Source organism: Capra hircus, chromosome 10 (assembly GCF_001704415.2).
Source record: "Capra hircus breed San Clemente chromosome 10, ASM170441v1, whole genome shotgun sequence".
NCBI classification, from domain to species: Eukaryota; Metazoa; Chordata; class Mammalia; order Artiodactyla; family Bovidae; genus Capra; species Capra hircus.
In genome coordinates this window covers 36,123,959-36,150,026 of record NC_030817.1, presented here as the reverse complement: position 1 = coordinate 36,150,026, position 26,068 = coordinate 36,123,959, and the positions used below count along the sequence as shown (strand labels likewise).

Genomic DNA, 26,068 nt, shown 5'->3' with positions numbered 1-26,068 from the left:
GTTATTACATTTTTACTATTGCCATCCTACTGGGTGTGAAGCGGCATCAAAATTTATTGGGTAAAAAAAATATATAACATAAAATTTACCATTCTTACCCTTTAAAAACGTATAGTTTAGTAGTGTTAATACATCACATTGTTGCACAACAGATCTCCAGAACTTCCATTTTGCAAAACTGAAACTCTGCACCCTTTAAATAACAACTCCCTATTTCCCCCTCATGCCAGTCCCTGGCAACTACCATTCTACAGTATATCTCTGGTTTTAATTTGCACTTGCCTAATGGCTAATGTGGAGCATCTTTTCATGTGCTTATTGGCCATTTGTATATTTATTTAGACTCAGTACTCTTGCCTGGAAAATCCCATGGGCAGAGGAGCCTGGTGGGCTGCAGTCCATGGGGTCGCTAACAGTCAGATGACTGAGTGACTTCACTTTCACTTTTCACTTTCATCCATTGGAGAAAGAAATGGCAACCCACTCCAGTGTTCTTGCCTGGAGAATCCTAGGGACGGGGGAGCCTGGCAGGCAGAGTCAGACACTGAAGCGACTTAGCAGCAGCAGCAGCATGACCCATTTTAAAACTGAATTGACTTTTTGTTATTGACTTTTAAGGGTTTATATTCTATATACAAGTCCTTTATCAGATATATGATTTACAAATATTTGCTCCCATTCTATGGGGGGATCTCTTTTCATTTTCTTTGTGGTGCTCTTTGAAGCATCAAAGTTCCTAATATTTATGAGGGCCAACTTAGCTGTTTTTTCTTCTGCTACTGTTTTGTTCTCACATCTAAGAAAGGTTTGCCTAACTCAAGGTCACAAAGATTTAATCCTTTTTTTTTAAAGTTTTATCATCTAGGTCAATAATCAATTTTGAGTTAAATTTTGTATATGATATGATTCAACTTCATTCATTTGCACATGGAAATCCTCAACAAAATATTAGCAAACCAAATTCAACAATAATGAAGAGAATCATACATTGTGATCATGTGGAATATTTTCCAGGGAGGTGAAGGATGCTTCAACATATGCAAATTTACCAGTGTGATACACCACATTAACCAAAGGATAAAATTCAGATGATCAAATCTTTAAAGTATTGAAAAATCACTGCAATAATTTTAAACAGAGCAATACAGTCAGATATGCATTTAAGAAATGTCAGTATTAGAAGTGCTTTGAATGTAGTGATCTACAAAGTGGAATGTGGGGAAAAGATTGGAATTCATGTTTATTTTTATCTGCATAAGAAATTAAATTTTACTAATCTTGGATTAGCTGCAGAACATGTCAATTACTTATGAATAAATATATAAACTTGTAGGATAGTTTAGAGTTTGAAATGAGAGAAGACTAACAATGGTAAAATCAGGATTGAGATACTATTACAGTAATCCAGTTGAGAAACAGCAAGATCCTAAGGACTTAATCAATTTGGATCATGGAGATGAGAGGTGTAGTTCAGTTCAGTTCAGTTTCTCAGTCGAACTCTTTGTGATCCCATGGACTGCAGCACACCAGGCTTCCCTATCCATCACCAACTCCCAGAGCTTGTTCAAACCCATGTCCATCGAGTCAGTGATGCCATCCAAGCATCTAATCTTCTATTGCCCCCTTCTCCTCCTGTCTTCAATCTTTCCCAGCATCAGGGTCTTTTCCAGTGGGTCAGTTCTTCACATCAGGTGGCCAAAGTATTGGAGCTTCAGCTTCAGCATCAGTCCTTCCAATAAATATTCAGGATTGACTTCTTTTAGGATTGACTGGTTTGATCTTTCTGAAGTCCAAGGGGTCTAGGATAGCTGTTAGTTGTGGGCTGGGTGAAGTTGATAACAGTTGGTAAAACTGGTAAGACTCTGTCTTATTCACGTTTGTACACTCAGAACACCATCTATTCATCTAATGAATACTTGGGTCTTATTTGGATTAGCTGCTGTGCTTGGTGCTAGAGCTAGAGGATGAACATGATACGGGAGGTCTTTGTCCTTGTGGAATTCACTTGAATGAGTGGAGGGGACTAACAATAAATAGTAAATTTAACAAATAAGATGATACTGCTTATGCTGCATACTCCAAAGGATAAAAGCAAATTACCAGGTAACCAGATAGGATGGTGTTGGTGGAGGTCTCTCTGAAGAGCCTACAACTGAGCTGAGCCCTAAGGGTTGAGGAAACCAGCCTTGTCAGAAGCCTGGGCACAGGATATTGGATGGAAGAAGCAAAAAGCACAATATGAAAAAGAACTTGGGTGGTAGAGGAAGAGAGAAAGTCCTATGGGCCTGGAAGTGGGTAAAGGAGGAGGAGGTATGTGGATGCGGTTGGAGAGAGGGCAGACCTTGTCATGAGCAGGAGTCAGGATGGTCCTCCTGCAGTGGGAAGACATTGGAGAGTCAAAGCAGGGAGGTAACCTTGTTGCACTTTTAAAAAACTGAGGGGGGATGCATTTGGGGAGGGTGGAAGGGGCAGAATCAGGAGTTCAGTTTTAGGCATTTGAAGTTTGAGCTGTGATGTTAAGCCTGCATTTAGGCTTGTTTCACTTATTTCGTTGAACTTGCAGGCATTTAGGTTTGTCTCTCTTTACTGTATAGGTCGTATGGAAGTTCTGCAAATCCACACCAGGCATTGGACTGTCAGTCAGGTTCAGGGAGGAGCAATAGCTGTCATAGACTTTTGATGCTCTGCTGCTGCTGCTGCTGCTAAGTCACTTCAGTCGTGTCCGACTCTGTGTGACCCCATAGACGGCAGCCTCGTATTTGTGCCAGCAATTGTTATTCCCTCTCAGATGCAAACCCACCCTTCTATACTTGGCTTTGTGATGCTGGTGTGTGTGTTTGTGCTCAGTCGATAAGTCATGTCTGACCCTTGTGACCCCATGGACTGTAGCCTGCCAGGTTCCTCTGTCCATGGGTCAGAATACTGGAGTGGGTCACCACTCCCTTCTCCATGGGATCCTCCTGACCCTGGGATTGAACCCACCTCTCCAGCTTGGCAGGCGGATTCTTTACCACTGCACTACCTGTGAAGCCCGATGCTGGGGTAGGACTCAGCAAACCACATTTCTGCTTTGTCAGCGGGCTCCCTATGAGACTTTGTAAACTAGAACAATAGAGGGAAACTGGAAGACAGGAGGAAGAAGGGATTTGCTCCTTCCTGTTGGTTTCCTATGGGCTTCATGCTAGCTTCCTGGTCCTGTGAGCATCACTCAAGCCTCGCTTCTTTACCTTGACATTGCTGGTTGATTTCAGAAGTGGCAGTTGAAACCAGATTGCAGTCCTCTCAACATTTGCCAAACCTGCCTCCTCAACCCCTTGAGGACACGGACCCCAGCCTAGCAGTGCCCCCTCCTCAGAGACCTGAGTTCTAGCTCTGAGGAGCCCCTCCTCCAAACCTCTAAGTTTTTATCATTCCAACTTCTTCATTTTGTTTTCCCAGCCCTCTGGGTGATAGCTGCTTCCTGTAATTGCTACCTGTGAGATACCTTCGTGTTCTTTCGACTTTTCAGCAACCAACTCTTTATATTCATGGTCTCTGATAAAAATAACTAGTGGTTTCTGTTTCCTGGCTATACTAATTGATACAATTAGATATTACCTCCTAGATACCTGGCTCAGTTTACACAGCAGATAGAAAACTGAGACCAACTTAGGTTGAATAGCCCATCTCACACATCCACCATGTGGTAGAGATAGGATTTGAATCCAGTTCTGCTTTGTTTTATTTTGCCTGAAGCTTGTGCTCATAATCACTAATCACCTTCCTACATTGGCTGAAAAGTACCTGCCTTTCAATATTGAACTGTGGGTACAATTTTAAATTCTTTCTTCATTTTTATTGTTTTCCTTGTTCTTTTTAAATTTTTATTTTTTAATTGTAGGATAATTGCTTTACAGAATTTTGTTGTTTTCTCTGAAACATCAACATAATCAGCCATACGTGTACATATGTCCCCTCCCTCTTGAACCTCCCTCTTATCTCCCTCCCCATCCCACCCCTCTATGTTGATAAAGAGCCCCTGTTTGAGTTCCTTGAGACATATAGCAAATTCCCATTGGCTATCTATTTTATATATGGTAATGTAAGTTTCCATGTTGCTCTTCCATATATCTCACTCTCTCTTCCCCTCTCCCCGTGACCATAAGTCTATTCTGTATGTCTGTTTCTCCATTGCTGCCTTACAAATTAATTCATCAACCCTTTATCAGACCCAGCATTTCCCAAACCATGTCCCAGGCAACACTGTACTACAAGACCTATGAAGAAGGCGTTCTGGGCTCCAGGAACTTTCAATTCAGTTCAGTCGCTCAGTTGTGTCCGACTCTTTGCGACCCCATGAATCGCAGCACGCCAGGCCTCCCTGTCTATCACCAACTCCCGGAGTTCACTCAGACTTATGTCCATCGAGTCCGTGATGCCATCCAGCCATCTCATCCTCGGTCGTCCCCTTCTCCTCCTGCCCCCGATCCCTCCCAGCATCAAAGTCTTCCACTGAATCAACTCTTCACATGAGGTGGCCAAAGTATTGGAGTTTCAGCTTTAGCATCATTCCTTCCAAAGAAATCCCAGGGCTGATCTCCTTCAAAATGGACTGGTTGGATCTCCTTGCAGTCCAAGGGACTCTCAAGAGTCTTCTCCAACACCACAGTTCAAAAGCATCAGTTCTTCAGCACTCAGCTTTCTTCACAGTCCAATTCTCACATCCATACATGACCACAGGAAAAACCATAGCCTTGACTAGACGGACCTTAGTCGGCAAAGTAATGTCTCTGCTTTTGAATATGCTATCTAGGTTGGTCATAACTTTTCTTCCAAGGAGTAAACGTCTTTTAATTTCATGACTGCAGTCACCATCTGTAGTGATTTTGGAGCCCAGAAAAATAAAGTCTGACACTGTTTCCACCGTTTCCCCATCTATTTCCCATGAAGTGATTGGACCAGATGCCATGATCTTCATTTTCTGAATGTTGAGCTTGAAGCCAACTTTTTTGCTCTCCTCTTTCACTTTCATCAAGAGGCTTTTGAGTTCCTCTTCACTTTCTGCCATAAGGGTGGTGTCATCTGCATATCTGAGGTGATTGATATTTCTCCTGGCAATCTTGATTCCAGCTTGTGTTTCTTCCAGTCCAGGGTTTCTCATGATGTACACTGCATGTAAGTTAAATAAGCAGGGTGACAATATACAGCCTTGACATACTCCTTTTCCTATTTGGAACCAGTCTGTTGTTCCATGTCCAGTTCTAACTGTTGCTTCCTGACCTGCATATAGGTTTCTCAAGAGGCAGGTCAGGTGGTCTGGTATTCCCATCTCTTTCAGAATTTTCCAAAGTTTATTGTGATCCATACAATCAAAGGCTTTGGCATAGTCAATAAAGCAGAAATAGATGTTTTTCTGGAACTCTCTTGCTTTTTTGATGATCCAGCAGATGTTGGCAATTTGATCTCTGGTTCCTCTGCCTTTTCTAAAACCAGCTTGAACATCAGGAAGTTCATGGTTCACATATTGCTGAAGCCTGGCTTGGAGAATTTTGAGCATTACTTTACTAGCATGTGAGGTGAGTGCAATTGTGCGGTAGTTTGAACATTCTTTTGCATTGCCTTTCTTTGGAATTGGAATGAAAACTGACCTTTTCCAGTCCTGTGGCCACTGCTGAGTTTTCCAAATTTGCTGGCATATTGAGTGCAGCACTTTCACAGCATCATCTTTCAGGATTTGAAATAGCTCTACTGGAATTCCGTCACCTCCACTAGCTTTGTTCGTAGTGATGCTTTCTTAGGACCTGCCATATACTGTACTCTCCAGAAGAGCACAATGAACATTAGGATAACAAAGACTCTGAGAAATTTTGCAATAAAATTTAAATGTGTAACCAGGCAGTTTCTCATAAATTTTCTAACTAGGGACATTTCAAGGATGTGGAAAATATGGGATTAATCAATATTTAATGTATCCTATGCAACAGTAGTATCTGGTTAAGAGAAAGTTGGTGCCAGCAGTCTTGGAATGTTCTCATCACAGATAGGTTGCTTTAAAGAGTATTGGAGAAGGGGAGTCTGATCTTTGTTTAGATTATAGAAATATGACTTTAGATGTGTATGTTACAAAATATCAGCTATGGAGGGATTGTTAGGGAGTTTGGGATTGACATGTACACACTGCTATGTTTAAAATGGATAACCAACAAGGACCTACTGCATAGCACAGAGAACACTGCTCCATGTTGATGGGAGTTTGGGTGAGAATGGATACATGTATATGTATGGCTGACTCCCTTTGCTGTCTACTGAAACTATCACAACATTGTTAATCAGTTATGTGCATGTTAAGTAGTATGTACGTGTTAAGTCGCTTCAGTCGTGTCCGACTCTTTGCGACCCTATAGACTGTAGCCCGGCAGGCTCCTCTGTCCATGGGTACTTCTCCAGGCAAGGAAACTGGAGTGGGTTACCATGCCCTCCTCCAGGGGATCTTCCCAATCCAAAGATCAAACCCAAGTCTCTTATGTCTCCTGCATTGGCAGGTGGGTTCTTTACTACTAGCACCCCTGGGAAGCCCGTTAATCAGCTATGTTGTTGTTCAGTCAGCCAGTCGCGTCTGACTCTTTGCAACCCCATGGATTGACTGCAGCACGCAGGCCTCTTGGTCCATCACCATCTCCCAAAGTTTGCCCAAATTCATATCCATTGCATTGGTGATGCCATTCAGCCATCTCATCATCTGATGCCCTCTTCTCCTTCTGCCCTCAATCTTTCCCAGCATCTAGTGAGTCGGCTGTTTGCATCAGATGACCGAAATACTGGAGTTTCAGCTTTAGCATCCGTCCTTCCAATGAGTATTGAGGGTTGATTTCCCTGAAGATTGACTGGTTTTGACTCCTTGCTATCCAAGGGACTCTCAGGAGTCTTCTCCAGTACCACAGTTCAAAAGCATCAGTTCTTCAGCTCTCTGCCTCCTTTACGGTCCAGCTCTCACAACCTTACCTGACGACTGGGGAGATCACAGCCTTGACTATATAGAACTTTGTCGGCAGAGTGATGTCCCTGCTTTACAACACACTGTCTAGATTTGTCGTAGCTTTCACCAAGAAGCAAACGTCTTCTGATTTCAAGGCTGCAGTCACCATCCACAGTGATTTTAGAGCCCAAGAGGAAATCTGTCACTACTTCCACCTTTTCCCCTTCTCTTTTCCATGAGGGAATGGAGCCAGATGCCATGATCTTCATTTTTTAATATTTAGTTTTAAGCCAGCTCTTTCATTCTCCTCCTTCATGCTCATCAATCATTTATACTCCCATACAAATAAAAAATGATCAGTTATATTCCAATACAAAATTAAAAGCTTAAAAAATAAAGAGGAGTTTGTTAATTTAGAAAAAAATGTCAGCTGTTAGGTTACTAAAAAAGAAATTGCTGTTTCGTATTGTTGAACATTGCCATTTGATACTGGAATGCTCTCTTAAACAAATGTGGTTATACATCATTTTAATGTCCATTTCTCGCTTATGTTTTTTTTTTTTGCTAATGACATACCTTCTGTTTATTTTATATTATACTATAGAAATAATGTTAGACAAAAAGCAGATTTGAGCAATTTTTTAATGAGTTCAAAATGAGTCATAAAACAGTGGAGAAAACTCGAGACGTCTACAATGCATTTGGCCTGGAACTGCTAATGAAATGAACATAGAGTGCAGTGGTGGTTCAAGAAGTTTTGTAAAGGACTCAAGAGACTTGAAGATGAGGAGCATAGCAGCTGGCCATCAGAAGTTGACAAGGACCAACTGAAAGCAGTCATCAAAGCTGACTTTCTTACAGTACATGAGAAGTTGCCAAAGAACTCAACGTGGACCATTCTATGGCCACTAGGCATTTAAAGCAAATTGGGAAGGTGAAAAACCTCGATAAGTGGGTGCCTCATGAGCTGACCACAAATTTAAAGCTGTCAAATAAGTTGTCTTCTCTTATTCTACACAACAATGAACTTGATCACATTGTGACATGCAATGAAAAGTGGATTTTGTACAATAATCTGCAATGACCAGCTCAGTGGTTGGACCAAGAGGAAGCTCCAAAGCTCTTCCCAAAGCGAAACTTGCACCAAAGAAGGATCATGGTCACTGGTGGTCTGTTGCTGCTCTGATCCACTGCAGCTTTCTGAATCCCAGCGAAACCATGACATCTGAGAAGTATGCTCAGAGATTGATGAGATGCACTAAAAACTGCAAATGCCTGCAGCCATCACTGGTCAACAGAAAGGGCCCAATTCTTCTCCACGACAATGCCTGACTTGCACAATCAGTGCTTCAAAACTGGGCTATGACGTTTTTCTTCATCTGCCATATTCACTTGACTTCTCACCAACTTGACTCCCAGTTCTTAAAGCAACTTTTTGCAGGGAAAATGCTTCCACAACCAGTAGGAGGCAGAAAATGCTTTCCAAGAGTTCCTTGAATCCTGAAGCACAGAGTTTTACACTATAGGAATAAACAAACCTATTTCTCACTGGCAAAATGTGTTGTTGTAATTGCTCTTATTTTAATTAATAAAAATGTGTTTGAGCCTAGTTATGATGATTTAAAGTTCATGGTCCGAAACTCCAATTACTTTTGTGCCAACCTAATATTTAAAACTGTGGACACGTTTCAAGAGCATTTTCAGTTCAAAAAGATACTGGCAATTCTTAAATCAACTACTTCTAGACAAATAATTTTTGCTTTCTTTCCTCTCATGATATTCTAGGGCAATTTATCCCTCTTAATGATCTAAGCTCCTACTTTCGTAATCCTAACCTATACAAAGCCTGTAAATAGGAGTAGTTTACAACACTTATATTTAACCTTTTGACTATATTTATTTGCAAATTTATCTATGATGTAAGATATTTTACTGTAAAAAACCTATAGCTTAAAATTTCACACATTTGCTTATTTTTAAAAAGTGTGAACCCATCTGCATTTGTGTTTGAAATTGCGGTTCAATTGAATTTGTGTTTTATTTAAGTGCCAGGTAGTAAGTTTGGATTATACTCTTTAGAAATCAGTCAAAAAGACAATTTACCTGAATATACGCCCTACAAACTAGAGTTCACCTTTCTTATCAAACTCCATTCTAGAGAAAGCTGTCTCAAAAGTTGTCTTCATGCAACATTAATCAGCCTTAAAAAGGAATAACATTCTGATACTTGCTATAATATGGATGAAGCTTGAAAACATTATGCTAAGTGAAATAAGCCAAACACAAAAGGACAATATTGTATGAGTACACTTATGAGGTACCTAGAATAGACAAATTCATAGAAACAAAAAGTAGAAATGGTGGTTCGCAGAGACCAAGGGCATGGAGGAATGAAGATTTATTGTCTAACAGGTACAGAAATTCAGTTTGATAAGATGAAAAAGACCTGGAAATGGATACTTCAAGATGGTTGTACAAACAATGTGAATGTATTTCATGTGATGGAATTTTATACTTAAGACTGGTTAAAAGGGTAAACTTTATGTTATACATGTTTTATCAAAATTTAAAAAAAATCTTTTCGTCATGAATTCAACAAGTCCATCCAATTCATATTCATGTTTGACTCCTGAAGAGTAACTAATCACATCTGTTATGGCCTTTGAGTGAAGTGACATGAAATGAAAACTGCTCAGTCATGTCCGACTCTTTGCAACCCCAGGGACTGTAGCCTGCCAGGCTCCTCTGTCCATGGAATTCTCCAGGCCAGAACACTGGAGTGGGTAGCCTTTTCCTTCTCCCAGGGATCTTCCCAACCCAGGGATCAAACCCAGGTCTCCCACATTGCAGGCGGATTCTTTACTGAATGAGCCACCAGGGAATGGCCTTTGGGTAGTGGCATTCCTTTTTTGTTTTTTAATTAAAGAAAATGTAATTGAAGGATAATTGCTTTACAACGTTGTGTTGGTTTCTGCTGTACAACAATGCAAATCAGTCATAATTATATATGTATCTCCTCCCTCTTGAGGCTTCCTCTCCCCTCCTATCCCAACTTTATAGGTCATCATGGATAGTTTTCCTACCATTGGGTTTAAGAAGTCTTTTTTTTCCCTGGAAAAATCCTCTAAATTGAGGAACTGAAGAAAATCTGAAAACTATACTGAGAGTGGTAAGAACTTCAGTGAAAAGCAAAAGCAGATTCCTCAAGAGTCCCACTGCTTTACCACTGGCTGGTCCGGCCAGGTTTACTCTGGGCCAGTCAACAGCCCAGGTTGGATGGCATCACCGACTCGATGGACATGAGTCTGAGCAAGCTTTGGGAGTTGGTGATGGACAAGGAAGACTGGTGTGCTGCAGTCCACGGGGTCGCAAAGAGTCAGACACGACTGAGCGACTGAACTGAACTGAGTCACTGAACTGAACTGAGTCAGCAACCATGATCCTGGAGCCGGCATAAAACGGTGCTAGGGATATAGGAAATTGGTGCTGGCCATTAGCTCTCTACCCTGGGCTAACAGACTACCGGCTTTCTCTCTGAATGTGTGCCCCTGCCAACACTGAGATATTTCTGAACTCCTTCTAATGAGATCTGAACTCAAGTTTAGTCTCCCTAAGCCACGGCTCCTGGGCCTCACCCAGCTTGCCTTTCACTGTTGCTATCTTAGCAGACCTGACTCCTGATTTAGCCTTCCCACATTCCATCTGTCACCAGTTCTGCCGTTTCTTCCTCCACATCGCTCTCTTCATCCCCTTGAATCCTAATTCAAGCCCTGGCAATCCTCTCCTAGGCCTTATTACAGGGCTTTTGAGAGGGCACGTTTTTGAAGAATGAAAAAGCATGTTTCTTTATGAGGCAGACCCAAGATGTAAATTAGCCAAATCAACATACTCTGTGCCTACAAAGAAGGAAAACTAATATATATCAAGTACCTACTATGTACAAAGTAACGTGCCAGTTATTTTCAGACCTCGTAACAAGTTTACGAGAGCAGGCGTTATAATTATTTTTAAATAATATTCTCAGTACAGAAACTACTTAACTGTGGCTGTGCTTACTCTTCAGGAAGCACACTAGATCCTAGTGGCAAATAATACAGAGATAGAGTTCTATCAGAGGAGATGCCAGCTTGGCTCACTTTCAATCAGTCTTCAGATTTCCTCACTCCTGGGTACTTCTGTTCAGTCACCCAAGTCTAATATTTTCATAGTCAAATCCTTCTCTACATCTTGGCCAGCATAGCTTATTCTTGCCTCCATGCTCATCAGTTCCGCACCTTTCTGAGTACAGTGTACAGAGAAGGATCTGGGCTTGTCTCCTGGGCTTCCCTCCCTGCCAGCCATGTTTCTAGCTCACCTATTAATAAAACCCCACTCCTCCCATGTTACTGCCTAATCATCTATTCTCTGGAAGTTAGAATTTGCACTAAAACTCCTTTTCCAAGTCATGTGGGTATTTAGTAACTGTTAGCCACTTCTTAATCTTCCCAGATGGTGCTAGTGGTAAAGAATCTGCCTACCAATGTAGGGAATGTAACAGACACGGGTTTGATCCCTGGGTCAGGAACATGCCCTGAAGGAGGAAATGACAACCCACTCTATTATTCTCACTTGGAAAATCCCATGGACAGAGGAGCCTGGAGGGCTACAGTCCATGAGGTCGGCAAGGAATTGGACTGAGTGTCTGATTCAACAACTGTCTGAGCACAGCCACTTCTTAATTATCCATAAAAACTGGGTAGAGGTTCAAATAGGAAAAATCCGTATTTAAGACAAAAATAAATATTTAACTGAGAGTATGGGTTTCCTTCCTTCAGGGTGACTTCACTCTGTGAGGAAGTGAAGCAGCCTCACTGGGTTTCATCTCCACTCTGGGTTTCATCTCCACTACTAGGGGAAAGGCCCAGAGGCAAGGGAAGTCACAAGTATTGTGAACCCACAAAAACAAGGCAGGTTGGCAACTCATTGACGCTCCTTTTTGTATTTTTCAAAAAATAGCCCCCAAATTAGCTTAATCTTTCCTTAGGTCAAAGGCTGCTGTAAGCAGTACGCTTTTCCAGTAGGTGGCAGTATTTTCTTTCTTCAGTTTAAATAGAATTCAATTCGCTTCAAGGTTTGTTGGTTTTGTTTTTCAGTTTTACTATTGAGTTAGTAAACTGCAGGTGACAATAATTAATGAAAGTGACTTTTCCCACTTTCTTTAAAAAAAAAAAAAAACTCTCGGAGGCTTCCGGAAGCCCCAGGTGGGCAATTTCTGTTTTGGTTGCAGTTGATAGCAAGGTGTATACTGAGATAGCCTGTGCTGGAAACCTTTTCCCCATTTTCTGATAGCGATTATTACTAAGTACTAGCTTAGTAATAATAATAACTAGCTTAGTAATGATAATAACATTTTGGAGAAAATGAAGTCAAGATTTCCTGCCTCTGTAATAATAAGACAAAACAAAATTAAACCATTGACTCTAGAATTCTTGTTTTGGGGGTAAAATATTCATTAAATTATGCAGATACCTTTCCTGGCTGGCTAATAATGAGCTTAAGAAAATTATTCACATACCCTATTTTAATGGTAACACCTAAATTTCTGCAGCTCCACAGACCTTTTCAATACCCCAGCAGATGGTTAGGTCCTGTCACGTGTCTCACAGGAACTAAATGGTGCAGAAACTAGGTTTGAGGGAGGAAGGAAGAAATGATTGAAAATCCAGGGACATATGCTGGAGTTAAAGAAGGAAGTGTTAAATCCGTGGATAATATCTCAGACACTTTATCTTCAAAAATACTGTATTAGCGAGAGTAAAGAGGCTGGATTTGAAGCATGCGTTTCACAAATGTCTCAGAAGTACTCATACAGAAAGCCACAGGTTGCTGGAGAAATGTTCGAGGGCTCTGTGTTTTCACTTAAAACATGGGGAATAGTCTGGATTTGGTCACCAAGTCCTCTTGTGCATATTCAAATAATATCAGAAGGCACCGAGATTTTTAGGTTTTAGGGTATTTTTAACCAGTTCTCTACCTTGGAGACCAGCCGAGGCCACTTTCCCAGACCTCCCTGTGCTGCCTGGCCTCAGCGCCTCACCCCCCACCCCACAATTCCACCCCACCCCCTGGCGCGCGCTGCGAGGACCTCTGAAGCCTCGGCCCAAGCCTCGCGCACTCTGCAGGGCCAGGTGAAGGCTGCCCAGCCCTGCGACGACGCAGACGCGCTGACAGGTGGCCTCGCCCGCCTCCTGGCCCCCAGCGGCGGAGCTCCTCTCCGCTCCAGGCCCGCAGCCGGAGCCGCAGCCGCAGCCAGCGCGCCAGGCATAGTTTCCCAGCGGGCCCCCAAAGTCGGGCGGCTTCCCCAGGGGAGAGCGAGGCCCCAAAGGGGCCGGGGCCGCCCACAAGAGCAAAGGACATCTGAGGTCCGACCCGGGCGAGGGGTGAGCAGCCCGGGAACTTCTCGCGCTCATAGAGGACATGGGCAGCACGGAGCCTGGTGCCCAGGCACTTCCAGCCCTGATACGACTCCTCGGCCTCCTCTGCCTTTTGCTTCTGCGACCCCCGGAACCTGTCCACACCCCCAGCGTCCTTGACCCTAAGTCTCTGCCACCCTCGGGCCCCAGTAGGGCCGAGGGGTCACCGGAGTCCGCGCACCACATTCCCAAGGACGAGCAGCCGGTGGCAGCACCGCCCCCGCTCAAGCACCCTCCGGGTCCCCTCCCGTCCGCAGTCCGGCTGCTTAAGCGCCCTGGCCCCTCCAGAACAGGCAGGCAGCAGAGGGCAGGAATTCACTTGGACCCCTCCCCTTCCCCAAACTTCTTCCCTCTCCGCCCCGCCGTTCCTCCAACCCGACCCCTCTGCGCCATCTGGCTCCTCCCTCTCCGCTCCCCTCCCCTTTTCTGGTCCCCACTTAGGAATCCACCTCCCCCCACCCCCGCCGCCGGCCGGGTCCGGGGATCCTCCCCCGACTCCCCCCGCGTGCCGCCGCCGCCGCCGCCCGGGTTCCTCTCCCCCCGCTCGGGCGCTCCCTGCCAAGCCCATGATGTAATGGTGTATGTTAATCAGTAGCATGTGGGGAGCTCCGGCTCGGGCGGCTCAGTCCTCCGCGAGCCTACACTGGAGGCAGCAGGAGCGGCGGCGGCGGCGGCCCTATCCCGCAGCGCCGCACTCTCTCCGCGCCGCCCGCCCCGACGGCATGGCCCGCAGCCCGCCCTCCGGGCGCCCCCAGCCTCGCTGAGAGCCACAGCCGCCCCGGACCCGCGCGTGGGGCCCCGAGCCGCCGGGATGAGCCGCTCCGAGGTGAGCGCACTCTGTCCTACGCCCCAGGCCGAGGGGCCCGCGGTCTCTGGGTCCCCTTCCCGGGGGCCTTCCCCCGCCTCCGCTCGAGAAGTTCTGGGAACCGGGAAACGGGGGTGCTGAGAGCGAGCCGCCCCTCGAGGGCTGGCCGAGTCGCTGGGCTCTCTCTTCTTCGCCGCTGGCGGCCACCCGGACAGGGTTAGGACTGGGGGAGCCCTCGAAACCGAACTTTTCTTCTTCGCGGTCGTTCGGGGGCGTGTGCCGGCGGCACGGAGCCGCAGTCCCCACGGAACCGCCCTGCCCGCCGCGGGGGGCAGTGCTGTGGGCACCGACTGTCTCCGCGCTCGGCGTGCGCCAGTGGCCGTGCCGACTTCGGCCTGGGACGCGCGGGCCAGGCGCTGGGCCGGCAGGACCCGCCCGTAGGCGGCGGGAGCTGGGGCAGGATGCCTACAGCACACACACGAGTACACACACACGCGCACGCACACACACGCACACATCTGAACGCTTAGGGCGAAGCGGACCCTCAGAGACCTCCCGGGTGGGCTGGAGCCGAGCGGCGCGCGGGAGCCGAGGCTCCGGCTGCGCCTCTGCCCGCTGGGCGCTGAGCTCTGGGTGGGGAGAGTTTATTTTTGTCTCGAGCTGCTGCCGCGGCTGCTCACGGCCTAAATCCAGAGGGGCGCCTGGCGGTGGAGATGCTGGCTGTTGCTGTAGATGGAGCTGCAGCCGTTCGGCTGCTTCTCCGAGAGGAGGAGGAGGAAGAGGTGGCGGAGGAGGAGGAGGGAGAGGAGGAGGAGGAAGGAACTCGGGCTGCCGCGCCTCCGCCTCTGCTTTGCATTAGCCCCCACCCCCACCCCGCGCCCCTTCGCAGCCGCAGTGCAAGTTTTCTGTGCGAGGAAGATCTGTTGCTGGTGCGGGCGTTTGCAGGCACAGCCCCCGAGGCCACCCCGGGCGGGGTGTGTGGGGAGCACTAGCCGTTCACAGCAGCAGCAACAGGAAGCCGTGCGGTCTTCCTCACGCACCTGGGAAGGAGGCTTCTTGCCTTTCCCAGAACGGGAATAGCTCCTCTCCAGCATCCGGGTGCGGAGGGGGCGGCCGGAATTTGGGAGACTAAGACCCCGCGGCGCGCCCCCCTCCGCCCCCTCAGATGCACTAGCTTCACCGGCGCACTCCCTCGCTGGCCGAGGTCTCACTGCAGCCTTTTCTCTCCTTCCAGTGGTGATCGCCACTCGGGAATGCGGGTGTGAAGGGTCCGAGCTGCTGCCCAGCGGGGAAGAGACCTCGGGACGCCGGAAATCACCATCCCGAAGCTGCGAGAAGAGGGGAGGGGGAAAGAGAGCCTTCATTCAGTTTGTGTGCCTTGTGGGGAAATTTTTTTTTAATCGTTATTTTTTTTAAAAAAGAAATATTTCCGTGCTACTGTCTGTCATCATCTCTGGGGAAATCAGCCAGAACCACCAGAACGTAACTGAAACCAGACGAGAGAGGCAGGAGCCGAGGCAGTACCTGCAGCGTCCGGGCACCAGAGCCACCTTGGAACGGGAACGCGTCTCCCGCGGCCGCGGGGCTGCGGCTCCGCCAAACTTTGGGGCGGGCGGGGCGGGCTGGGGCGCCCCGGGGGCTTTGTAGACTGAGGGCCGCCCCCTAACCATGATGTTTCGCGACCAGGTCGGGGTGCTGGCGGGCTGGTTTAAGGGCTGGAACGAGTGCGAGCAGACCGTTGCGCTGCTGTCGCTGCTCAAGCGCGTGAGCCAGACCCAGGCCCGCTTCCTCCAGCTTTGCCTGGAGCACTCGCTGGCCGACTGCGCCGAGCTGCACGTCCTCGAAGGCGAGGCCAACAGTCCGGGTAAGTGCGCGGCCGCCGCCGCCGTCCCGCGGTCCCGGTTCCCCTCCCCACCCCCAACCGCCGCTGCCCAGCCTCGGGCCTGGCCCCGCCCCAGATCGCCGGTCCTTGGGGACCGAACCACCGCGGCCCCCGGGTCCTTGGCATCTCTCCCCCGAGGCCGTGCCGCCCACTTACCTCCGCTGGCAGCTTCGGGTTTTTTTGCTCACTGTCAACTCCTTCAGTTCATTCCGTGTGGTAGCTACGGTAGCATGAATGATTGATTTTTCTCTCATGCAGTTTCCTGGGAAATAATTAAGTCAGGTCACGTAGAGTCTGGATTTTCTGGGCTTTTTTTCTTTCCTCCTTTTGGGCAACGTGGCTCTCTGGATTTCAGCAACACATGAAGAAGCCTGAGACTGCCCTTCAGAAGCTGAGCTTTGACTAGGCTACATGAGGAATATATGAAACCCAATTTTACATTCTTTTTTTTCTCCACCGATATTCCAATTTTAGAGCTCTGTTTTCAGAATAATTTGTAGGTGACGCTACAGACTATTAAAATGATATTTGCATTTCGTATACTACGTGCTTACACTTAACTATCACGACTTTATTTATATTGATACGCATCTTATAGAAAGGGTCTCATAGGGAGCAGGCATGAATCAGTGTCTTTAATGCTTTTGTCAGGAAACTTTACTGAACATAACAGAATTGTTTCCTATTACCCTGCTAGTGTATTTACAGACACCTCAACTAGTATAGAAAGTGAATACACTGAGATATATTCAGCAGTTTGCTATTTGCTAGCATGGGTGGTGACAGACTGGAATTATATCCGGGGCTGGGGGTAAGGGGTGAGGGTGGGGGTTGGGGAAAGGTCTGTTGGTTGTAATTTGGGATGGGGAAATTCTTTAGTTCATGCTGCAGCAGGAGGGTGAACAGAGCCCCCAGTGTTTATGCAGAGAAAAGAATGCAGGGTCCTCTTCCAGCTGTTCCATGTTAGAGCCGCCAGCCTGCAAGACTCAGCAGAGGTCCAGGCTGCCATTTGATGACAAGGTCCAGTTCAGGGCAGCAGGGCCTGGGAGACACCAAAGTGAGTGTGCTGGCGGGGCGCAAGAGGGAGGCTGGTCTGCTGCTCACTGCTCCTCCCTGGTGTGGTGCTCACAGTACTGGACACACTAGGATGGGATGTTTCCATATATAGAATCATAGGCTGGCAGTGACCACTGGAAATCTTCACAGGCCTTTTCCTGACCAGACAGGACTGCACCCAAAGGATCCAGGGCTGCCTAGTATGGTGGGCCATTCTGAGGGAAAGCCCACAAGGCCCCAGGGGATTCAGCCTGAACCTAACAGCCCACCCTGGGTGTTACTCACAAAGGTGGCCATGGCAGGGCCCCTTCCCCTTCAGTTCTGTCTTTATAAATAGCTGGAGGACCAGCCTCCTTCATAAGGGTGTGGAAACATAACTGGGATAACTGGTGACCTACTCTCTTTAATCCCGTTCTCAATGTGACAGGGTAGCCTGGATCACCTGCTTGGTTTTGCTTTCTCAGGTTTGATGAACAAGGTTATATAAACTTTAAGTACAATTTAAGTACATTAATTTATGTTGAATGCTTGACCTCAGTGCTTGTAGGGATTGTTTAAAACGATATTGACCTTTAGGTTACTCACAGGTTAGAGCAACCATTTTTCCCTTTGAGTAAAAGAGAAGACTTTTCCTAGTATAGCAGCCATCAGTTTAGTAAGTGAAAAATTAAATGTGTAAATAAAAATTACACATCAGTTTAGATGTGTAAAATTAAAAAGAAATTTCTTAGCCTAAGTATCTAATAATTTAATAAACTGAGAAAAAATTGAACTTCTGTGAGTTTAAAAAATCATTTGGTAATTTTTCCCCTACCTTTTTTTTTAACCATATTTACTTGTGTAAGCTACCTACCTGTTCATGATGCTAAATGCTGTAATATATGAAACCGTAACTATTATGTAAGATAGGGACCATTTTCCAGCTTCTGGATTTATCTTTCAACCTGAATATTTTGCTTCCTTGGAAACTTTGCATTTGTTTTGTTGTTTGGCAAGTACAGAAATTCATTAGTGAGGTCACTGTGATAGTTTGGTTTACATCTGCATTAGGAGGGGGATCATAAAGAGCAATGACATTTGTCACAGAATGCTTGAGTCTGGAGCACAGCTCTTGTAAGTATCTGGAACCTAGCCAAGAACCAAGAAAGGGGCAGATGTGCCTACTCAGCAACCGAACTAGATGGCATAAAGTCTGGGAGAATACTTCAGACCCTCTTTCGGAACTTACTCTTATTTTAAATAACAGTCCTAACTTTTTTATTCTTATTTGACAAATGATCCATAGCAAATACACGGTAGCACAATTTAGAATGGAGTGAGGAGCTGCTGTAACCAACAGTGAAAACTGACCCCTGACAGTTTGACAACTAGGAAATAGAAAAATTATAACTTTAAATATAAGAATTGGGAGCAAAAGCCCTGAAGTTTGGGAATATTAGAGTAGGGATTCTCAATTGGCTTTTCAGACATTACTTTGTAATTAGCTAAGTCCATAATTGCTATTTACCATTAATGAGAGTGAAGGACCAAAAAAATGACCAAAAATGATACATTTTTAGATACATTCTTTGGGAAGGAAGGGAAATCTGCCATAAACACTGGAAATATTAACATTCAAGGTAATTAACCTCCAAAGCTCTTTTGGTATGTAAAGCTATTACCCATTCAGAAAACTAGGCTGTTAGAATGACTCATTCATTGGCTGGCTGATTTTTCCTGTACCAAAATCCTCATATATCACTTACCTTATTTTGTAATTATGAGTTAAACAAACACATATTTCTTCTGGTGCTGAGAGATTTTAAAACTTGGTAAATGAGAATGAAATTCATATCTGGGGTGTGATCTCAGTATAGCAAAATTAGTGTACACTTGGCTTTGTTTTCTCCAGGACTAACTTTAAATAGGGAGATAATCCTTCACGTTAAATATGATTTATTTGAAATCTGTGGAATGTATTTTGATACTAGCTTTCTGTTCTTTTGAATTTAGCGTTTATTGAGATTCTGGAGGTTCACTGGTCATCCTTTGCCTCGGGTTCATAGTCATCAGAGATCCAAAGACATCCTTTAGTTAGTCCTTATGGATATGTGTTTCACTCTGGATTTAGTCAGTGGTTACTGGTTATGATCAGTTCTCTGAGATAGAAGGTTGTTTCTAGAACCCTCATAACCTCACATACGCGTCCTTTAGCCACGAGCCTAGGTTACAGGTTAGCATTGTGAGTTCTGAACGGTCTCAGTATGTAGATGACTGTTTCTGATGTTAAATGTCATTTGATACCTAAAAATGGAACCTGTTGATTTTACTTGTAGTTCTTCAAAGAAAAATAGATTCTGTGGCACTGGTGTATGACTTTTGTCATTTGAACTTGAAATATATTTTCCAGTGGAAATAGTGTAATAAATGGAGATTCACAAGTGAATCTACAGACTTACTAACTAACCAAGCAGTTCATATTTTGTGGAGAAATTGCATGTTTGTAATAAATAAATGGCAAAAGGATTGTTACTGTATTTATAAATAAATACAAGAGAAAAGATTACCTGAAATGGTAATGTTGGAGATAAAGCTAATGGTGGAGAATGAAAAGGACTTATGGGTGTATTTATTCTCTTTAGAGGATAAAGATGTTAATTCTATGATTTTTTGATGATTTTTGGTTACTATAGTAGAGGTATGCTGCATCTGAGTTGATTTTTTTAAGTCAAAATTGAGTAAAAGGAAAGCAAAAGAGTATGGGCTTTCCTGGTGATATTTCCTGGATAAGATCTTGCTTGTCATTCTTTTGCTTTTTCATTCAACAAACATTTACTGACTGCCTACTACTCTCCTGGCCTTGTGTCGTGCAGTGGGAATGCAAAGGTAACTTGCTATATTCCAATGCCTGGTCCATGGATACCCAGTGTTGAGTAAATGACTAATACCGTATCACAGGTGCAGAGGTATAGCAATAAAAAGGGTGGTGGGGTGGGGATTCTGGAAACATTATGAACATACAGGTAATTGCCCGAGGCAATCAGGGAAAACCCCACTGCAGAGGATATAGCTTGAGCTGAATTTTGAAGGGTGAATAGGAGTTGGTTTAATATATAAAGAGAATTGTACAGAGCAGGCATGAAGCTGTTTTCCAAGCAGAAGAGATACCATTCATAGAAATGTTGTCTTATGAAAGGGCCTGGTTGTGTGCAAGAAATAATGAGTTCTTAGTGGTTGGAAGGATGTAGAATGCTGGGCTGTAAGAGACAGAAGTTAAAACAGAAGTGATGTTTGTGCAGGACTTTGCAAACTAAGGAATTTGACTTAATCCTACAGAGATGATAGAGAACCCAAGAAGACTTTTAGGCAGAGGTGTCCTGAGAATGAGGAAAGAGGAAGAGAGTTAAAAGATGAAAGAGGTTGTGTGTGTGTGTGTGTGTGTGTGTGTACACTTTTGGGAAAGCTTTCTAATATATGCATGATTTTCTGAAAGGCGAACATGGGAGAAGTGAGGCAGATTTCCATTCTGGCTACATGGTGGCGTCATAAGCCCAAGGCAGCTTTGTTGCCCTCAGCATTGCTGTACTGGGGAGAAGGAAGGGTTGAGATAGTGAGGAAAAGAAAGTATTATCAGGTGGCCATTCTTTTATATCCATAGGAGGGAATATGTCTAGAGGATTCCTAGAGTATGAATGTTGAAATCTATCAGACTAGGCTGGTCAATTAATTTCTGAGTCTTTGTTGTAGTTCAGTCACTAAGTCATATCTGACTCTGTGACCCCAGGGACTGCAACATGCCAGACTTTCTTGTCCTTCACTGTCTCCTGGAGTTTGCTCAAATTCATGTCTGTTGAGTTGGTGACGCCAACTGTCTCATCCTCTGCCACCTACTTCTCTTTTTGCCTTCAGTCTTTCCCAGCATCAGGGTCTTTTCCAGTGAGTCAGTCAGGTGGCCAAAGTAGTAGAGTTTCAGTTTCAGCATCAGTCCTTCCAGTGAATTTCAGGGTTGGTTTCCTTTAGGATTGATTGGTTTGATCTCCTTGCTGTCCAAGGGACTCTCAAGAGTCTATTCCAGCACCACAGTTCAAAAGCATCAATTCTTCATTGCTCAGCCTTCTTATGGTTTGACTCTTACATCCATACATGACTACTGGAAAAACCATAGCTTGCCTGTAGAAGGGAGCTAACAAAACTTTGTTATTGTCTGGAAGCTACTTGTTAACAATTCAGTAAGGAGCTATTCTTTCCCCCAGGTTTAAATTTTCCTGTATTAATATGGAATTTATATAAATAATGTTTTCCTAATAAGACATCTTTTATTTAAAGGAATATCTGGATGATGTCAAAGATGAGTTGGAACCCTGAAAAGATATATCTACTTTGTTCCACTTCCTTTATTTTAGATGGCTCTAGTGGTAAAGAACCTTCCTGCCAGTGTAGGAGATGCGAGAGACGCGGGTTCAATCCCTGGGTCGGGAAGACCCCTTGGAGAAGGGAATGGCTACCCACTCCAGTATTCCTGCCTGGAGAATCCCTCCCCTGGCAGGCTATAGTCCATGGGGTCTCAAAGAGTTGAACACGATTGAAGTGACTTAACACACAGCACTTTGTTCCACCTGCTATATTTTAGCTGTATCGTTCTATTCTATATCATTATTGTTGTTCAGTCACTAAGTCGTGTCTGACTGTTTGGAACCCTATGGACTGCAGCAGCATGCCAGGCTTCCCTGTCCTTCACTCTCTTCCACAGTTGTGCTCAAAGTTATGCCCATTGATTCACTGATGCCATCCAACCACCTCATTCTTTGTTGCTCACTTCTCCTCTGGCCCTCAATCTTTGCCAGCGTCAGATTGGGTCCTAAAAAACACAGCACTGAAATCAATTTTCCCAAATAACTTGTCAACACTTTTCCCCTTTAGTTGGTGAACATGAAAATGAGAAATCATTTTGTGGAATGAAATGTATAGGGACTTTATATCTGAAATACGTTTTACTTTGAGTGTTGTAATTTTTATTTGGTTGGTCTGGGATGACAGGGAGCAGGTCACACACATTTGTGATCTTGTGAGTAAGTTGGATTTGGTTGTTTAGCTTGGATGCTCAAAGGCTTCAGCAGATGAGCATGTGTTATAAACAGGTCCCATCAAAGCAACTAGAAGGCAGACAAACTTAACAGCAGTCAAATTGGTTTGTTTATGTTTAAATAAACAAATGAGAGTGAAATGAGTATCAGAAGCACTGAGAAGTAACTGAAAACTCCCCAGTATATCCTGCAGAAGCTTAATTCTAATATGAATTGACAACACTAGAGAGGAAAAAATACCTCTCTTCCTTGACCTGAGGAGAAATTTGGAGGTTTTCATCCATGAGGGAAGTGCCTTATGTAGTTCATTTGCTAGGAAAGCTGTGGTGCTCATAAAAATCCTTTTTTTCTTTTAAACATATAATTACTTTGAGGTTTTAGCCTGTTCCTTCCTTTCCATCTTTTCTAATCATTCCTTCCAAGTCTGAGTTCATCCGAGTCACATAGATTAAGATGCAGAATCAGACGTCTCTTCTGAGCTATTTTTTGCTTCTGTGGAAGCTGCCTGAGGCAGGAATCTCCTAAGGAAAGCAGAACTTTCAGAAGAGAAGCCAGGCTTTCTCTGGAGGTTAACCAGTCAGGGTGTGGGCCTTGTCCTGCAGCCTGCACCCCAGGAGCCAGCTCGGAGCACAGAGGAACCTGCTGCTGTTATGTAGGTGCATTTCACTCCTCAGGCTTCCCTGGAGGCTCAGACGGTAAAGAATCTGCCTGCAATGCAGGAGACCTGAGTTCGATCCCAGGGTCGCAAAGATCCCCTGGAGAAGGGAATGGTAACCCATTCCAATAGTCTTGCCTGGAGAATTCCACAGACAGAGGAGCTGGGCAGGCTACAGTCCATGGGGTCATAAAGAGTCAGACTCGACTGAGCAACTAACACTTCATTTTCATTTCACTCCTTAGGACTCCTAAGCTAGTTCTAGGGTTTTGTTCTCACCAAGGTACCATCATTTTAATACAGTTTTCCTTGCCTTGGTTTACCAGGGGGATAAAGGCAATCAAATGATTCAGTGGTTTCTTTTACACTATAGATTAAACTGTTAAATGGTACCCAGAGAAGAGTATCTGGTAAGAAACTGTGGGACCAAGTTCCTCAGTACACATAATTGACCAAGTCTTGCAGCCAAGCGCTGGGAGCTGTGTCCAGAGGTGAAATACGTGTGATGGTTCCCCTCAGGGATCTTACACTCGAGTTGTGGAGGTAAAACAATGTGTAATATATACAGATGATCCCTGACTTATGGTGGTTTGAATTAGACAGTTTTTTAGACTTTATGACTCAAAAAGCGATGTACATTCTATAGAACTCATTCTTGGAATTTCGAATTTTGATTTTCTCCCAGGCTAGTGATCTTTCTATGTTCCTCTCTGGTGATGCCAGGCAGTGGCAGCCCCTAGTCAGCCACACGATCACCAGAGAAAACAACTAGTAGTCTTACAACCATTCTGGACCCATTCTGGTTTTCACTTTCAGTACAGTATTCAAGAAATTAGATGAGATATTTTCAACATGTTATTGGTAAAATAGGGTTTGTGTTGGATGATTTTGCCTAATTGTAGGCTAATGTAAGTGTTTGAGCACATTCAAGTGGGCAAAGCTAAGCTAGGTGGGTTAAGTGTAATGAATGCCTTTTCAGCTCCTGATGGGTGTATCAGGAGGTCGTCCCATTATAAGCTGAGAAAGATCTGTATTTATAATGACTAGACCATAAAGAGTTGCTAAATTCTGTGTTTCCGAAGAGGGAACAAAACTGGACTCTAGTGAAGGGGAGGGAACGGGATGGGTTGGGTCATCCAAGAAGTAACGGATAAAAGACGTAAACTTGAATCGGTTATTTGGAACAAGTAGCTCTGGAGCTTATGAGATTCTTGCCTTTTTAGTGCTTTTAATGAGTGTTTCATTAAGAAAACCACACATATAGGAGGTGTCTGCTGGGCCATGTAAGGGGCAGGCTTCCTGGGCCTTTGAAGGATGAGTTGGAGTTCATTAGAAAGAGGGGAGCCTAGTGCATATTGTCCGTCAGGAATATCTTCTTTAATAGAAGAAGGAGTAATCCAAACACTGCTCAGATTTCTAACATGTTTAAAGGAAGAAAATAATACATCAGCTCACCCCAAATTTTTATCCCCAAAATTGCCTGTAAAATTATGAAACTTAGTTTTCTTGGCTTCTTTCAGTGGAATACTTTAATATGTTACTTTGATCAGATCTAGCATTAAGAAGAAGCATCTTAAACACTTACAGGAAAAGATTAAAAGTGTCTTAAGCCAGTTTTCAAAATGTAATGTGCATACAGATTGCCTGGGGATCTGTTAAACTGAAAATTCTTATTGAGGAGGTCTGTAAGGGGCCCTGAGCACCTGCATTTCTAGTAAACTCGCAGGTGATACTGCTCCAAGTCTGTGGACCACACTTTGAGTAAAAGGATCATTGTCTATTAGAGGTGAAAGGTAATTTAGAGGTAATTGGTACATTGGGTTTCAAGTTTTATGGATGAGTATCACGGATTTTTGTTTGCAAATGAAATTTATGTGAAACCTTATGGGAAGTCAATGGTTTCTGCCTCCCAAACCCCATCTCCACCCCCAACACTAACTTTCCAAGGAGCAGTTTGAAATCTGATTTCCCCAAGCTCAGAGACAGTCAACCTGAATTGAGTCTGAGATTGAGGAAGGCAGAGCTAGGCTCTGTTGTAGCATTTCCCAAGCTTTTTGGCCATAACCCTGCTGGAATTTCCAGGCATTCTAATGGACAGTGTCTCATGGAAAATGAGGCATCAGGAAAGATTCATTTTTTGCTGATGCTATGGACTCTAAAGTTGAGCTGGAAAGAGCAGGAGTGTTAATCCCAGAGACCGGATGGGAGAGATCTCTTCCTACTTCCCCAGCATACTCCTGCGAAGTGCAATCATTGGAATTTCTAAAGCAGCTTATCCTGATCTGTCAGTAGAATTCAAGTGTTTGTGTGCGCAGCATAAATACATATAGAATATGGACTTTCATTGTGTACATTTCTATCTGAGTTAGTATGTGCACCAAATATGTGATTTAAATACATGCCTAGAATGGCAATGTAAAAACCACTTTTGGATTTCTAGAGTTGTAAAGGAATAAGAGGGGAATCATCAGAAGCCTCCATAAATAATGATGTCTCTGCAAAGGAGAAATGGAGGAAAAAAGCAAATTCTGTATCTTTTAAGGATACGTGAGGTCAGCGGTGATTTTGTGGGAGATACCAGAAGAATATCTGGAACTTAATATATGAACATTTGGATGAGGAAATAGGAGGCAGCCTGGTTTTCCTAAGAATAGAAAGACTGGGTCATGGAGAATTCATGTCATTTCCCTTTTGATGGGGGATAGGAAAGGAAGAGAGATAACATTTTTATTTACGGAGAGACTTCTGTATTCTGAGCAGATTACAGGAATTCTGGTAGGTATCCCATATCTAAGTATCAGCATAGCCTTTGACAAAACCCCTAACTTCTTGATGAGTAAAATAGAGACCTGGGGGCTAGATGAGAGGCGAATTGTGTGCCCTTAGAGTGACCTCCGATGTTGGCCGTATGGGAGGTCTTTGGTGCTGTGCCTTGGGGCTCACTTGTCCTACATCATTATTCCTGTTGAGTGTGACAGCCTGGAGTCCCCAGGAAAGCAGAGTCCAAGACAGTGGCTGGCATGCAGGTAGTTTATTTTGGGCAGTGATCCTGGGGAACAGGGGTGGGGCGGGGGACGAGAGAAACAAGGAAGGAGAGGAAGTGGGCACAGGCCTGTGTGATCAAGCCAGTCACTGTCGTGAGCTCTGGGGACCTTCTGAGGAGCCAGGCAGTCTGTGCCTCGGAAGGGACAGACACAGTG

General features: G+C 44.6%; 1 protein-coding gene across 2 annotated transcripts in view; it reads left to right on the top strand.

The window, feature by feature from the left end:
• Positions 13,888–26,068, top strand: part of SAMD4A (sterile alpha motif domain containing 4A) — a 228,482-nt gene continuing 216,301 nt past the window's right edge. Inside the window, exons 1-2 of one of the 2 annotated variants that reach the window (XM_018054121.1) lie at positions 13,888–14,233; positions 15,447–16,076. In XM_018054121.1, coding sequence (XP_017909610.1) covers positions 15,881–16,076 — 196 coding nt within the window. In that variant the 5' untranslated portion in view covers positions 13,888–14,233; positions 15,447–15,880. The remainder of the gene's footprint in view (positions 14,234–15,446; positions 16,077–26,068) is intronic. The other variant, XM_018054122.1, reaches the window with a different exon arrangement.